The sequence below is a fragment of the Petaurus breviceps genome, unplaced genomic scaffold (assembly GCF_028583685.1).
Source record: "Petaurus breviceps papuanus isolate PSGF00001 unplaced genomic scaffold, PetGlider_PUasm1.0 87707, whole genome shotgun sequence".
Classification (NCBI taxonomy): Eukaryota; Metazoa; Chordata; class Mammalia; order Diprotodontia; family Petauridae; genus Petaurus; species Petaurus breviceps.
This window is the reverse complement of record NW_027186859.1, coordinates 1-14,644: the sequence shown is the minus strand read 5'-3', so window position 1 is coordinate 14,644 and position 14,644 is coordinate 1. Positions and strand designations below refer to the sequence as shown.

General features: G+C 45.4%; 1 protein-coding gene across 2 annotated transcripts in view; it reads right to left on the bottom strand.

The window, feature by feature from the left end:
- PTGFR (prostaglandin F receptor) overlaps positions 1-14,589 on the bottom strand; it is a 42,948-nt gene extending 28,359 nt beyond the window's left edge. Inside the window, exons 1-3 of one of the 2 annotated variants that reach the window (XM_069107167.1) lie at positions 14,282-14,589; positions 12,320-12,426; positions 10,274-11,148 (exon numbers count right to left, since the gene is read on the bottom strand). In XM_069107167.1, coding sequence (XP_068963268.1) covers positions 10,274-11,071 — 798 coding nt within the window. In that variant the 5' untranslated portion in view covers positions 11,072-11,148; positions 12,320-12,426; positions 14,282-14,589. The remainder of the gene's footprint in view (positions 1-10,273; positions 11,149-12,319; positions 12,427-14,281) is intronic. The other variant, XM_069107166.1, reaches the window with a different exon arrangement.
- Between the last annotated feature and the right edge of the window lie 55 nt (positions 14,590-14,644).

Here is a 14,644-nt window from a genome sequence, read left to right as displayed (position 1 = left end):
ATCTAGAGTCATGGGATCATATGGCCAGAACTGTAATTGACCTCGATGTCACTGAGTCCAACCCACTTCATGTGATAGATAAGAAAACTGGGCCCGGGCAGATGGACAGTCATGTGACTCGACTGAGCCCCAGTCATCTGACTCGAGAGCCAGGACCCTGCCATTCCTTGTGACACTTCTCTGGTTGCTTTCCTGAACAGCTGGTTTAACTCATGAATAATTTTTAAAAACTGATTCCTAGTTTATGTTTTATCTCTCTACTGTGAATGAGTTCTTGGAAGTCACGGAGTGTTGTCTTACACATGACATCATCACTCACTCCCCTCTCTCTGTATCTGATGTGTTACCTGGTTTCAGCTCCCCGTCACATCAAGAGTCCTCAGTGGGCCCCCACTCCCTGTTTTCCTGCCTCTTTCTGGTGTTATTTCCCTCCATTAAATAGTAAGTTCCTGGAGGGCAGGGACTGTCTTTCTTTTTACTAATTGTATCCCCAGGGCTTCTAACAGCACCTGGCAGATAGTAGGCACTTAATAAATGCTTATAGCCTTCCTTCTTTCTTCTTTTTAAAACTTCCTTAATGTTCCCTAGCAAAATTTACACAAACTTAAGTCGCTTTCTTACAAATATACATGGGATGCGTTTATAGACTCCTCGATAACTGACATTAGAAGGGGGTGAGCCTCAGCTAGGCTTTGGACAGAGCCACCATCTTGGACGGTTCTTCACATTCTTGAGGTCTAATAAAAATGCCTAATTTTTCAGCCAGTACTTTCCTCTTAATTTTTATGCCCATGTGTATTTAGGGGAAATGGACTCCACATGGCCTTGGTTCATTTACCCTTAAATCATTGAAATACTGTTTTGTAACAGCTGTCTCAATGTCTAAGACAGTTTTAGGCCTTTTAATATCTTTCTCCTTATAAACAGGAAGATGTCTAGTGCCAAGATTGAATGATATTAAAACATTGAGTGATTCCAGTTTGGGATCCCACTTCACACCTATGAATTCTGTGTGTGCTCTCAGAGGTGTCTCCTCCTTAATCAAGGTGTGATTTTTGGACCAATTTCACTCCCAAAATTTATAGTGAGTCCTTATGGGCCCTGCCAGCTCCAGGTCTATGCTCCTATGATTTAATAAACAGTATTAAATCCAGGGGGTTGACATGCATCCCACAGAGTTATGGGAGTTCAACGGGGCCTTAACAGTGCTATGTAGGAGTCTAGCATTCTTAGGTTTATTGTATTTAGTGTTAAGGTTAGAGTGACCAGTGCTTTCACTTTTTTTTTTTATTTTTTGGAGAGGTGAGGACAGGGCAGTTTGGGTTAAGTAACTTGCCCAAGGCCACATGGCTAGTATGTGTGTCAAGTGTCTGAAACTGGATTTGAACTCAGGTTCTCCTGACTCCAGGGAGGGTGCTCTATTCACTGCTCCACCTAGGCGTCCTACACCTTCACTTTCTTGGGACTCAGTTCCCTGATCTGTGAAATGAGGGGTTGGACTAGCCAACCTCTGAGTGCCCTTCTAGAAAACAATCCTACAGCACTATGGAACACTTACTAACACACAACAGTCTGTCTGGGCCTTCCTGGCTAAGTCTTAGGAGACAGACCAGTGCCTAGAGGGCCACTGATTAACTCAGGCATTACACAGATCATAGGGGTTACACAAATCCCACAGAGGTGGGATTTGAATCCAGGACTCCAATTCTAGCCCTCCAGCCACAATTGTACATGCTCTCATCTGCAAAATGGAAATTTTCATATTTATATGCCAGCTGCCTCCCCGAGCTGTTACTTGTAAAGCTTCTCAAGGCTAGCGTGATGTGGTAGCATATGCCTGGTCTTGGAGTGAGAGTGCTTGGGCTCTATTCCCAGCTCTGCCATTGATGACCCCTGTAACTGTGGGCACATGATCTCACTCCAGAGGCCGCAGTGTTCACACATAACAAATAAGGGGCTTAGAGAGGGACCTAAACAGCCCCCAAAATCCATGATAACTCTGGTTCCTATGGTAATTAGAACCTGGAAGACTCATGGTATCATTTCTGGAGTTCTACTTCTATGATGGAAGGACCAGACCAAACTATGCATCACCTTTCAATCAAGCTGCACGTGCAAATAGAGCCACATGAATTCAATGGTTCATCTGGCCAAAACCCAAAGTGACAGGATCCAATTTTGCACGGCCTTCAAGCACTAGCAATGGGATCCGTAAGTCTCCTGTCAATGAACAATAGGGAGTCTTGGAGTACACAGAATGATCCCTTTCAAAGTTCAGTTTTGCCTTGTCTGAGGGACTGGCTATAAGCAGATGGAAATAAAAGAGCCCTGGCTTCAGAGAGTTCTTCCTGACATTGTGCCTTGCATTGAATCGAGAAGACCTTAAGGCTCTCTGTGAAGACCTGAACATCTAAAGGCAGCATGAACTTTGAGCAAACCAAAGTCAGTTTTGTTCACACCAGAATCTCAAGCGCAGGCACTTGGGTCAGAAGAAATGGAGATTAGAGCCCTTTGCCAGTCATACCAACAGAGACAGAAGCCACTGGGCTTCAATGCTATTTATGATCTGATAGGTTCTGAAACTTAATGTAATTCTAGCCTTATACTTTCACCCTCAAGACCATCCCCAAACTTTTATGAGTCACCCACAGGAGATGGAATATTGAGGTCAAGCATCTTTGAGGGAAAGGGTTGTTGGGGGGTGAGCTAGCTTTTGGTTCCTGCTCCTGACCTAGATGTTATCTGGATGGAGAACTCCCTGGGACAGAAACTCCCTCCACTGACTGTCAGGATTCACTAGGAGAGGTTAAGACATAATAATAAAAGCACACATTTCTATGGTAACTTAAGGTTTGCAAAGTGCTTTTCAAATATGATTGCATTTGATCTTCCCAACAATGGGAGAAAGGTGCTAGAATTATCCTCATTTTACAGATGAAGAAACTGACACAAACAGAGATTAGATGATTTGCCCAAGGTAACACAGTAGTAAGTGTCTGTGTCTGGTTTTGAACTCAGGTCTTCTGACTCCAGGTTGGGCCTGATAAGAGACTATCCCCAAGACCACTGGCTGGTATATGGTGATACAGGATTTGAACTCAGTTCTTCTAGATTCTAAGGATCACTCTCTTTCCATCATGCCATACTGCCTCTCATGGTCAACCTTTATAGATTTTAATTTGAGGCACCAGCCAAAATTTCCAGCAACGTGGCTCTGAGGCTCCATCTACACGAGGGTCAACACCTTACAAAAATGCCAAATGTCAAAACGATTAATTCTTTTTTTTTTCCTTTTTGCTTTTTGGAAGGAGAAAGGTAGGGCAATTGGGGTTAAGGGACTTGCCCAAGGTCATATGGCTAGTTTTGTGTTGTGTCTAAGGCTGCCTTTGAACTCAGGTCCTCCTGACCCCAGGGCCAGCACTCCATTCACTGTGCCACCCAGCCGCCCCCAGAATGATGACTTCTTGGAATAAACTAACCAGGCTCTCCAACCACACATCATGACCCTGGATTCACCTGCAGGGCCAGGCCAGAGCCCTGATCCTTTGATAAAGCCAGGGCTAGCAGAGCATGAATTCACGTTGAAAGGTCTCCATGCATCTGTCCTCATAGGAAAGAGAAACCACCACTTCACCTCCAGGGAAAATGCCACAGCCACTACAAGAATGGGACACAGAGAGCAAGCTGGAGAGACCTTCATCACATCCCACCTCAGAGCTATCCTGGCTGTGTGACCCTGAGTAAGTCCTTTCCCTTATCTCCAGACCATGCTCTCAGACCAGAGTGAGCACCAACCTGCACTGGGAGAGGCTGTTTTCTCATTCAGGGAATTATGTACATTAATGAAATCACAAGTCAGGCCCCAATCTGATAGGCATCTACAGGCCTTTCCATTTCTTCTAATTGAAAGGTCTATAAACTGGTGGTTTGTTTGTTTCATTGATAACTGCTTCAACAGAACTGATTTTCTTTATAACCCTATTTATTTTAATGGACATATTTGGAAATATCATCCTGAGGAAGGGGTGGAACAAGGCTCCACCAGAGGGCCAAAGGGGTACATGACCCACCAAATAGCCAAGAACCCCTGCTTTGTCCAGTTTTTCATGACCCCTCCACATCAGACATCCCCCTATTTTGTGAGGGTGTTTGGTGTATTTCTTGTTCCCCCTGTAGCAGGCAAGCTCCTTGGGAACACAAACTGGTTTTAAGTGTTTTTGCAGGACCTAGCATGGTGCCCGGCACATAGTAGGGGCTTAATAAATACTTGTCAGATAGAATGGAGCTGTACCCTGCTACTTCTAACTTGAGAAAGAAAACAAGCCCCAGTTCTGGCCTTTCCTGGCCTCACTCAGCATCATGCATGTAAGACTTTGGTTCACTAGCTGGTAAGACCTTGTCTCATCCCTCGACATTTATTTCTAGGACTCCAGTTACACTCAGCCTGTCTGAATTCATGTACTGAGTGATGCCATTAGCCAAAGTCATGAAATCTGCCCTATGCTCTGCATTCAGGCCAGATACAATAGATACATGGAGAGTATGTACAGAATGTTTTGTTTGAAATCTCCAGTGAATGTCCTGTTGACATTTTTTTTCTCTCATCATAGAAACATCATAAGAATGATTTTAAGATTTGTTTATACAGAGAAAGTGAAGCAACAGGGCAAAGCAAGAAACAAGTCTGGAATTGTTGTTCAAATAACAGAGACTTTTGTTACTGAAGTGAATTCTAAAGCAATGAAGACCAGATTTTGAGGGTAGGCTCCAATAAGGTGATCTAATTGAGTGAATGTAACCAAAGGAGGCACATTTCAAACTGTTCAGTCCAGTTACTGTAAGGCTTAAGAAGCAAATGTTTATTTAATAAGCATGTTTAAGCACTTCCTTTGGGGCAGGCATACAAAGACAACCTCTGTGCCCTCAGGAAGCCCATACAGCCTGAATTAATGGATATGGCACCAGCCTTGAGAGCAAGGGTTAGAGCCTAGAACTGAGATTTCATTGATCTAGGAAATTCCCCAATGAGAAAAGTCCCTCTTCCCACACAGATGGGCATCTTCTCTGAAACAGAGTCCTAGAGAGCTGTTTAGAATGCTAAATAGGTGATTTGTCCAGGTTCGAAGGTCTCTCCAGCTCACACATCTGCTTTCTAACCATAGACCCCTCTGTCTCAGCCCCTTGATTTAAAATTCCCTCAGAGACATCCTGGCTACGAGACTCTGGCTAAGTCACTGTCGATGTCACAGGACATCGATGGCTGCAGAGCTGTGCCAGTGCGGGGAGGAGGGAGCTTCTATCCTGCCCAAGGAAAAGAGGACGAAAAATGTTGTCATGGTCTCTTTTAAAATTAATGTTATGCATCAGTCACATTTCTAAGCTTCATTATTTCACCAAATGCCAAGTTTCTATAAAGAAAATTTAACCACGTTCACTTAAAAATTCTAACAATCCTGTGGTCATCGGTGGGCTTGGCCTCTTCCATGTAAATTCAGCGGCCCAAGCTAAATTTCATGGAAAGAAGAGGAGCGACTACTCTCGATCCACCGGAGCTGACCAAAAGGCAGGCGGGCTTTTCAGACATGAAGCCGGCTGGTTTTGGAGCCATCAAAACCAATGTTACTGCCCTCTGAGAAACCGGAAAGTGGGGAAGTTTGGGACGACTTAACACGCACCGATGTAAAGCAAAGGAAACAGAACCTGGAACACAACAGACACAAGGACCTAGAAGGACAGAGCCATCGACCAAAGAGCGGAGCTGAGGCGGCAGGGGCGGAGGAAGGGAGGGAGGCAAGAGGGGGGCACAGTCGGATTCCGGAGAGACGGCCGGCGGGATGGGGGGGGGGGGGGAGGGGCGGTGAGCACAGTCATACTCTGGCCGGCTTCGGGGTGACTTTGAGCTGCTCTTTCCGTCTTCTCATTTTCGTCCATTGTTACAAGCGGTGACTCTCTGGGCAGTGAGAAAATTTACAGAAAACGGTGATCGAAAAAATAAGAACTCAGTGAGCATGTTTTAAATGTAACCAAACTAATAATAAGTTTAGTTATGAGCTAAAACATCTACTTCTATCTCTGGTCTTGTCAATTGACGTTTACATGAACATTAGGTTTCTATATATATACATATATATGTATGTATGTATGTATGTATGTATATGTGTGTATGAGAGAGACAGAGAGAGGATAAATAGATAATAGGTAGATAAAGTCAGAGTTAGGGCTATAAATAGATAAGCTGATCATCGCTAGGGAAGTGAAGAGATGATATAGATAAACAGACAAATAAATGATAATAAACAATAATAATAACACATAAATAAAGAATAAAATAAACAAATATTAAATGAAAAGACAAATATGTGGAAATGAGCTCCTTGAATACCCAGCTCTCACTTTTGCTAGCACCTTAAATGGCACATAGGAGGTGCTTTATAAAGGCTTAGTGATTGGTTGATTGGTAAAATGCAAGTTTCTAAATCAAGTAGGTGGGCAGCTGCACACTAAAAAGAATCCATTAATTTACATTTAGTGAATCCTCAAGGAAAACGATAGAGCATATCAATTCATAAGAACCTGTCCCCATGGACGCCAGGTGCAGAATGAGGCATAACATTTTCCAAAGCATTGAAAATAAAGGAATTGGAATCAGAATAGAAAATGAGGTCATAAAACTCTCTCTTTTTGCAGAGGTTAGAAGGATATATTCGGAAAATCCCAGGGTCAACGAAAGAGGTTAGTGGAAACAATTGTTCATTTTAGCAAAGTAGTGGGATATAAAGTAAATTCCATAATTCATCAGCATTCCTGTATATCACAAACAAAATACTGCAAGAAGAGATTGTAGGAGATGCTGCATTTAAAATAACTCTAAAGTACACCTGCAAAAGTGAGGAAGGATATGAACAAAATTATTTTTAAAAAGCTAAGCTTCTACAAATAAAATAAGATTTAAATAATTGGAGAAATATTAAATATTTATGGATAGTCAGGGCCAACATAATCAAAATGGCAATTTTGCTGAAACTAATTTATATATCCAATGCCATCTGAATTAAATTAAGAAAAAAATTATTTTTACTTATTGAGAAAAAAAAACAAAATTCATTAGAAGGAACAAAATATTAAAAACATCAAAGGAACTAATAAAAAAAGTAAAGAGGTTTAGCAGTACCAGATCTTAAATTATATTATAAGGCTGTGACTATTAAAACTGTTACTGGCTAAAAAATATGACGGTAGATCAATGGAACAAAATAGACATACAATTTACAGCAGCAAATGACTATAGTAACCTTGTGTTTGACAAGTTTACACACTTAAGTTTTGGCCAGGAGAGGGCCTCTACATTCACCAGAAAGTAAGGTTCAAAATGAAGCTGCTTCACTGGAGCTTTCAGTAATTCACTGACAGACAGAAGGGAGGCCTCAGTGAGACCAGTGGCAATGGAAGTGATGCTTCATCAACACAGGACAATGTTGCTGAACTAGTCGTAGGATCACAAACTTCTCCTGTTGGGGAGCACTGTCCATAAACACAACAAATTCCAGTGTCTCAATTTTCAAATTAAAAGAAAACAAAATTCTCAGAAAGAAAAGGAGAATGAAACAATGGAATGAGCAGGGGATGACTTCAATGAAGCTGTTCTGTTCATTTATAAAATCACACAGAAGTTACAATCCTCTCCTTCCTCTAGTGGAGGGAAAATACTGAGTCTAAACAGACAAAATAGAAAATTAAGACAATTATCCAGCTAATTCAAAACAAATAGAAAACAGAAGCTGGGTTTGAGGCCTCAGTTATCCAAATGGGTTCTCATCATTGACAAAAACCATTTGTTGTGTTGATGTTTTCTACAATTTTATTTTTAAGCTGTTGACAATATTGGCATAGTTCTCCCCTCTCCTTCAATATTTCCTCTTCTGAGTCCTACATTAATTTCATTTGTGATTTAATTTATTCATTGTGAAAACCTAATTTTTTTCTGAAAAGATCTTTGGCTCAAAGAAAAACCTATTCAGATCCTAGATGTACCACTGGAAGGGACCTCAGAAGCCAGCCAGTCCAGCTGCCCCATCTTACAGGTAAAGAGACTGAGATCTGGGAAGTTCAGTGGAGGCAAATGTGAATTCAGAGGAGACTTTGCTGGCCTCCCCCTCTTACTGGACGATTAAGGCTTCTGAAGGGTAAGAGATTTTCCCAAGGTCATTCTGGAAGCAAGTGGTTCTGACTCCAAACTCTCCCACTTTCCACTGCACCATGAAGCAAACCAGGATCTAAAAATCATTCCACAACAAGAAGGAAATGTTGATCTTTATTAAGTCAATGGCAACTCAGGTATATTCCAAAAGATTCCTCCTGTCCTCCATCCAAAGAGCAGACACTAGACCCCCAGACTAACACATCACATGCCTTCTTCATGGCAATCCAGGAAGCCTGGCAATGGAAATAGCAAGAAGCCACTTCAGTATCTCTGCCAAGAAACCCCTCCCAATGGGGCCATGGAGAGGCAGCCATGACAGAAGCAACTGAACACCACTCTAGCTCGCTCTCTACTTATTCAACCAACAAGCATTTACTGAGCACCTACTGGATGCCCAAACTTTGCTTAGCACCTTTACACAAATGACTTCCTGTTCTCCTCACAACAACCCTGTGAGACTGGTGCTATGGTTATCTCCATTATACAGTTTAGAAAACTAAGGAGAGCAACGTTGTGACTTGCCCAGGGTCATTCAACTAGTGTATGTCAGGAAGGACTTGAACCCTGATCCTCCTCCCCACTGCTTTACCTAGAGTCAGACAGCTAGCAAGTCTCTGGAGGCAGGATTCAAATCCAGGTCTTGCAAACTCCAAAGTCAACAGTCTAGCCACTACCATGATGGTCTAAGTCTGACCCTGAGCCCTTGAGGAAGCAGGATCCTGAAAGACCACATAATTCGGGAGCTACTTTCTGAGCAGTATAAGGAATTCCCATAGCTTCAGGGAAACAGGGGGGTCTCTTTGTCCTGGAATGGACCTCCACTTATCACATTCAACCTCAGTTGTTACCTTTCAGACATTAAGAGCTACACCAATGCTACCTCGACTTCCAGGTGTCCATGAACTTGGATAGGAAGAATTCCCATCTTCCTTGTGACTATGACTGGGTTCCTCATAATTGGATGTACTTATTCCAAATTGCTATTTATCCTAAAAGGGCTGCAGTCATAGGCTGCTTTAGAGTGCCAAAGGACACGAGGAGGCTGACAAGTCTCTCCTCTCCTAGATCTTGGTGGACACCCAAGGGCAGAAGATCACCTTATTCCCTTGTGCCCTTTATCCCTGTGGTTCTGGGGCTACTATACTGTAGCCATTAATTCCCAGACTCAGCCTGGACAGATGCCTATGGTAAAGCAGGAAGGGTGATGGATTCTGGGTCCAAATCCTGACTCTCATTTCCTGATGGCAGCACCTCCTTCACCTTTATGGGCCTTAGTTTCCTCATCTGTGAAATGATGGAGTTGGACTCTGTAACCTCAAATGTCTCTTCCAGCTCCAATTCTGGGATCCCAGACCTCAGTTTCCATGTCTGTAATGTCACAGGGTTGGACTGCCTGTCTCTGAAGTTCCCTTCCAGCTCTGAATCCATGACCCCATGGCACCTGGCTTCTGTCTTGATTTAATGTATAAGTCAGGTACACGATGTTTCTTCTGCCTAACCCCAAGACTTGCTATAATTCCCTATTTCCTTTGGCAAGGAGAGGCCCTGTCATTCCATGCTTAGAACCAAATAACTGGGAGGCGATTCCTACACAACTGAATTTGTTCATGCAACTCTCAATGAAGTTTCTCAATTCTCAATGTAGTTTCTCAATCCTCAATATGTTCCAGTACTCAAAGCATCTAGTCAGCACTGACTGAGTCAGGCATGGTGCTAGGTGCTAGAAGTATTTTTAAAAGAAATAATAAAAAAACAATAAAAGCATTGATTTTCTATGTGTCAGGAATTCAGCCAAATCCAGTGAACTTCAAAACCTCCCGTTGAAGCCTCAGTACAACCAGGATGATGATCAGGTTAGAACTGTTTTGTAGCACATTCAAGGTATAAATGAAGATAACCGTGACTGTCCTACATGGCTTGACTCCCTGTGTCTGCATTGGCAGCTGAAACAACGAACTTCAAGCAGTTAACAGGAATAATGAAAGGACCAAACCGTATTTCCCATTAGAGCTAACAACTGTGGAAAAGCAAACAGCCTCCAATGGGCAAAAGGGTACAAACTTTAGGTCTTACCAGAAACGGGCTCCAGCAAATGCAAGAGACGCACATGATGGCCAAGAGCTGAATGACCATTTCAAAATGATGAGACCTGCCTTGGCGGTGCTGCTGGGTTTTGAACTTGACTCTTAGGAGCGCGATTCCCGTGATGGCATTGCACACGAAAGAAATGCCCAGGGCTAGGAGCCCCAGGAAAGAAAAGAGCAAGACGTAAAATCGGTCTTCCCAGTCTTGGATCTGCTCGGTTCTGTAGAAACACCAGGTTCGGGTCGCTTGGATCTCATAGCCTCGGAGCCCCAGAATGGGCAGAACTGCAATAAAGATGCCAAAGAGGCAAACACCCGCCAGAATCATCTTCACATGCTTGGACGTCATCTTCGTGGAGTGGAATATGGGTTTGGTGACTCCAATGCACCTCTCCACAGCCATCACGCTACCCAGGAAAAGGGGGCACAGCCCAAAAAACACCATGCATATGCCAAAAATGCTACATAGGACATTGGACTGATCAAAGCGGACCCAGTCCTTGTTGGAGGCATAGACAAACACAGCTATGGTTCCATTTATGAGGTGGCCGAAGAGGTCGGTGATCACCAGGCCACTGGCAAAGAGCAGGAAGGACGCCTTGGACTTCTTCCTAAATCGCTGGTACGCCTTCAAGAGGATAGCGATGGCCAGGCTGTTGGAGAGGATTCCCACCGTCATGAAGATAACGGAGAAAAAGACCGAGAGCCTGTTTTCAGTTTGGCAGGTGGTGTTGGTAAGGAGCCCTGCGGCAGGAGAAGGTGGCTGCTTGGAGGTGTTCATAGACATGGTGACACGAAGATACACTGAACTCTCAAGACGTCATCTCTCTCTCAAGCTGGGGCGGTGTTGCCGTCAGAAGGCGTCTGTGGCATGAAGAAAAGAAAAGAATCCCAGTCAAATCAGGAAAAGCTGAGCAGGCATCGCTCACCTGGCATTTGAAGCAGAGGCTTCCTGAGGAGTTGGGAGGTGTTGAGGGCGCCCTCAGCCAATCACGGGGAAGGTTGCATAATGTTCCCAAAGCACATATGCATGTGTTCTCCATTCCCTTTGCAAGAGAAGGAAGCTGCCAAAAATGAGAGGCTGGAGCCACGCCAGCAAGCTTCGTTTCTCTTAATGCTTTCCTGTTGAACCAACACTGGCAGATATGACACTCTGATGTTCAGCTGACGCCACGTGGAAAGGGGCATTGGCCAAAGAAGACACAAATGAAACATGGGGTCAGATGATCTGGGTTCAAATTCTGACTCTTTTTGTTTGTGTGACCTTAAGCAAGACATTTGCCTTCTCCAGGGCTCAGTTTTCTCATCTATGAGCTGAGGGGTTTGGACTAGGCATCCTTCTAAAGGTCCCACTCGAGAATAGTTCATTCTTTATCTCCAACACCTAACACAATACCCTCGAGATAATAGATGTTAATAAAAGCTAATTGATTGATTCTAAGAAAATTTACCTTCTTTAGGAGGTGACACCAAGCAGGAAAAGTGAAGCTTTGAAAAGGAATTACTGGAAACAGGAGAGAAGCAACACTACCCTCCGTGGGACCATAAAGGTCATCTGGCCCAAACTCTTCATTTTACAAATGAGGAAACTGAGGCTCCAAGAAGAGGAGGGACTTTCTCAAGGTTACACAGGCAGTAAGCAACAAGGAAAGGATTTAAACCCAGGTTTTCAGACTTCAAGTTATGGTGGGCTATGATGCTGTGGGGCAGTCTCAGGGAAGCTTGGGTTAACCCCTCCCTATCTTGTGAACCTGGTGATAGAGAAACTGACCCGGCCAGTTAAATTAACTTCACCTTCAAGTGAACTGACCTGGAACCCTCCTGCAAGAAGGCTGATGGGGGGCGGGGGGGAGGGAGGAGGGAAGGATCGAGGATCATCACAGTCTATGGAAAATCGCTCTGCTTTGTTCTTCAGTCCAGTAAAGCAATTGTTTTCTGCCCCCTCAGGCACCTGGTAGTCCCTGACACCAGATGTGAAGCCCCTCTGGGACACAAGTCCATCATTAGTTAGTTTTTCTTTAGCCCTGTGACTTACCAATTGTACTCGCTGAAGGAGCTGACAAGCTTTTGGAGCTGGAAGGATGCTGAGAAATCATCTAATCAGAAGGTTCTCACTCCTGGGGACATAGATCTCCACGGGGACTGTGGATAGATTTCAGGGTGTCTGTGAACTTGGATGGGAATATATACCTTTCTTCTTACCACTAACTTCTAAATGAAAATGGACATTTCCTTCCTTTAAGAATCTTTATATTTTTGGGGGGTGGCTAGGTGGTGCAGTGAGTAAAGAGCCGGCCCGGAGTCAGGAGGATCCGAGTTCGTTTCCGGCCTCAGACATTTAACACCCACACAAAAATACTATCTGTGTAACCTTGGGCAAGTTACTTAACCCCAATTGCCCTCCAAAAGGAAAAAGAAAAGAATTTTTATTTTTAAATTATTTTTAGAAGGCTCGTAGGCGTCACCAAACTGCCCAAGGATTCCACCACACACAGGCAGGCACACAGCACGTGCTCGATTTACAAAAGGGAAGACTGAGGCTCAGCGCGATTGAGTGCCTTGTCAGAAATCACGACCTTATAGATTCCTGGCTAAAAGGGCCATCCAGGACGATGAGGAAACTGGGGTTCCGAAAAGTTAAAGCATCCCAGTAGCGAACGAAGGAGCCGGGATATAACCCTAATTCCCCCAGACCACTGTCAGGCTCACCCTCTGCACCAAACCCTCCTTCTAACTGGAAAGAAGAAAGTGCCCGGAAATTTGCTGTTTTCCTCTTACATACAGGCTGCGATCTGAGTTTTTGTATTTTTATTCTTCCTCTGACGAAGATGAAGAACGTTAAGGGACCACGTGCCAAGCAGCTACTCTAAAGGCTGCACAGTCCAGAGACTTGGAGGCCTCCTCAGTTGTCACAGAGAATCCGGCCCCACGTCACCACTGGCTTAGCCTTGCCTCTGACAGCTCTTAGCGAAAACCTGTCTAAAATCTAAGGCAGATCACACGGATCGCACAGACGCACACACTCCATTAGAGGGGACACTCTGCCCTGCCAGCAAAGCAGAAAGCAGGGGGGTTGAGGGGAAAGGGAAGGAAGGGAAGGCAAGAAAGGGTTAATGATTCCTATTGTACCACGTCTGCCCTAGACGCTGCGCCTTTGGTTCTGTTTGGGAGACAGGATGCACCAGAGTTCTGAGATTCAGGGATTCTCTGAATTTGTGATCACAGCGAGCCCCCCAACACATTCTTAGACTGGTGACGAAAGAACTGGCTTATATCCTGCAACGTCCTCCCAGGTCCACCGCGTCCGCGAGGAATGAATTCTCTTGGCCTTTCCAGGAGAGTCTGGCTAGCTGCTGGGAATTCGGAACTATCCAGAGAGTGGAGGCCATGCGGCCCCGACCGCCCAGGGCCTCCCTCTGAGCTCAGCTGGGCTCTTACTCACACTTGGTTCAGTGTCCCCGTTACTTCCCACCCCTACCCCCAGGCCCCTTCTTGCAACATCGCCGGGTCGCCTGTTCCCCAGCTGCCTGGGATTGCTCAAGCATGCCGAAAGTGGGATGGATGGATGAATGGATTCCTAACCAGCCACGGGAATGGGGATGGGGTGCTCCAGGGCTGGACTACGAGTGCGGCAGCGCAAGGTGGACCTGACTGGAAGATCCAGTAAAGCTGGGATAGAGGGGAGAGGGTTGGGAATGCAAAGCAGACTCTTTCCTCCCTCGAGGTAGCCGGACCAGAAGCTGGACCACCCCCAACGGAAGAATCTCCCCTCCTCTTTCCTTCTCCTTCCTTCTGGAACTTGACTCAAACCTGTTAGCCAAACGGATCGTGCTTCTCCAGGAGTAAGGACTCTGTCAACAGAGAGCTCAAAGGCGCGATCCTCTATGATAGCGGAAGCTGGGATTGGGGGTAGGGGGGACCGGGAGGAGGAGGAGTTGGAGACCGAGAGTCCCAGCGCAGGGGTCCAGGGGTTCCCTGGCCTCAGCAGTGTAGTTACCTGGGTGTGCCCCACAGCCCGCGGGGACGCAGGTACATGGCGCCAGTCTGGGCCACATCCGCGCTCCGGGGCTCCAGGGTCCAGGGTCCAGTCTCTAGGCTCTTGGCTCCGGCTGGCTCCTCGGGCGCCGTGGGTCGCCCTTCTCGGATCACACTGAAGCAGGAGCCGCGCTCTCTGCTAGTCCTTCGGACCTCGCCTCCTGACTCCACTTCCCGCAGCCAGCCAGCCCCCAGCTCTGCAGGAGAGAAAGCTCGCTCTCAGATCCCTCCTTCTTTCCCACTTTTTCCTCCTCCTCCTCCTCCTCCTCCACCCCCCTACCCCCAATCCCAGCTTCCCCTCCAGCTGCTCCTCTTCTCGTCATCC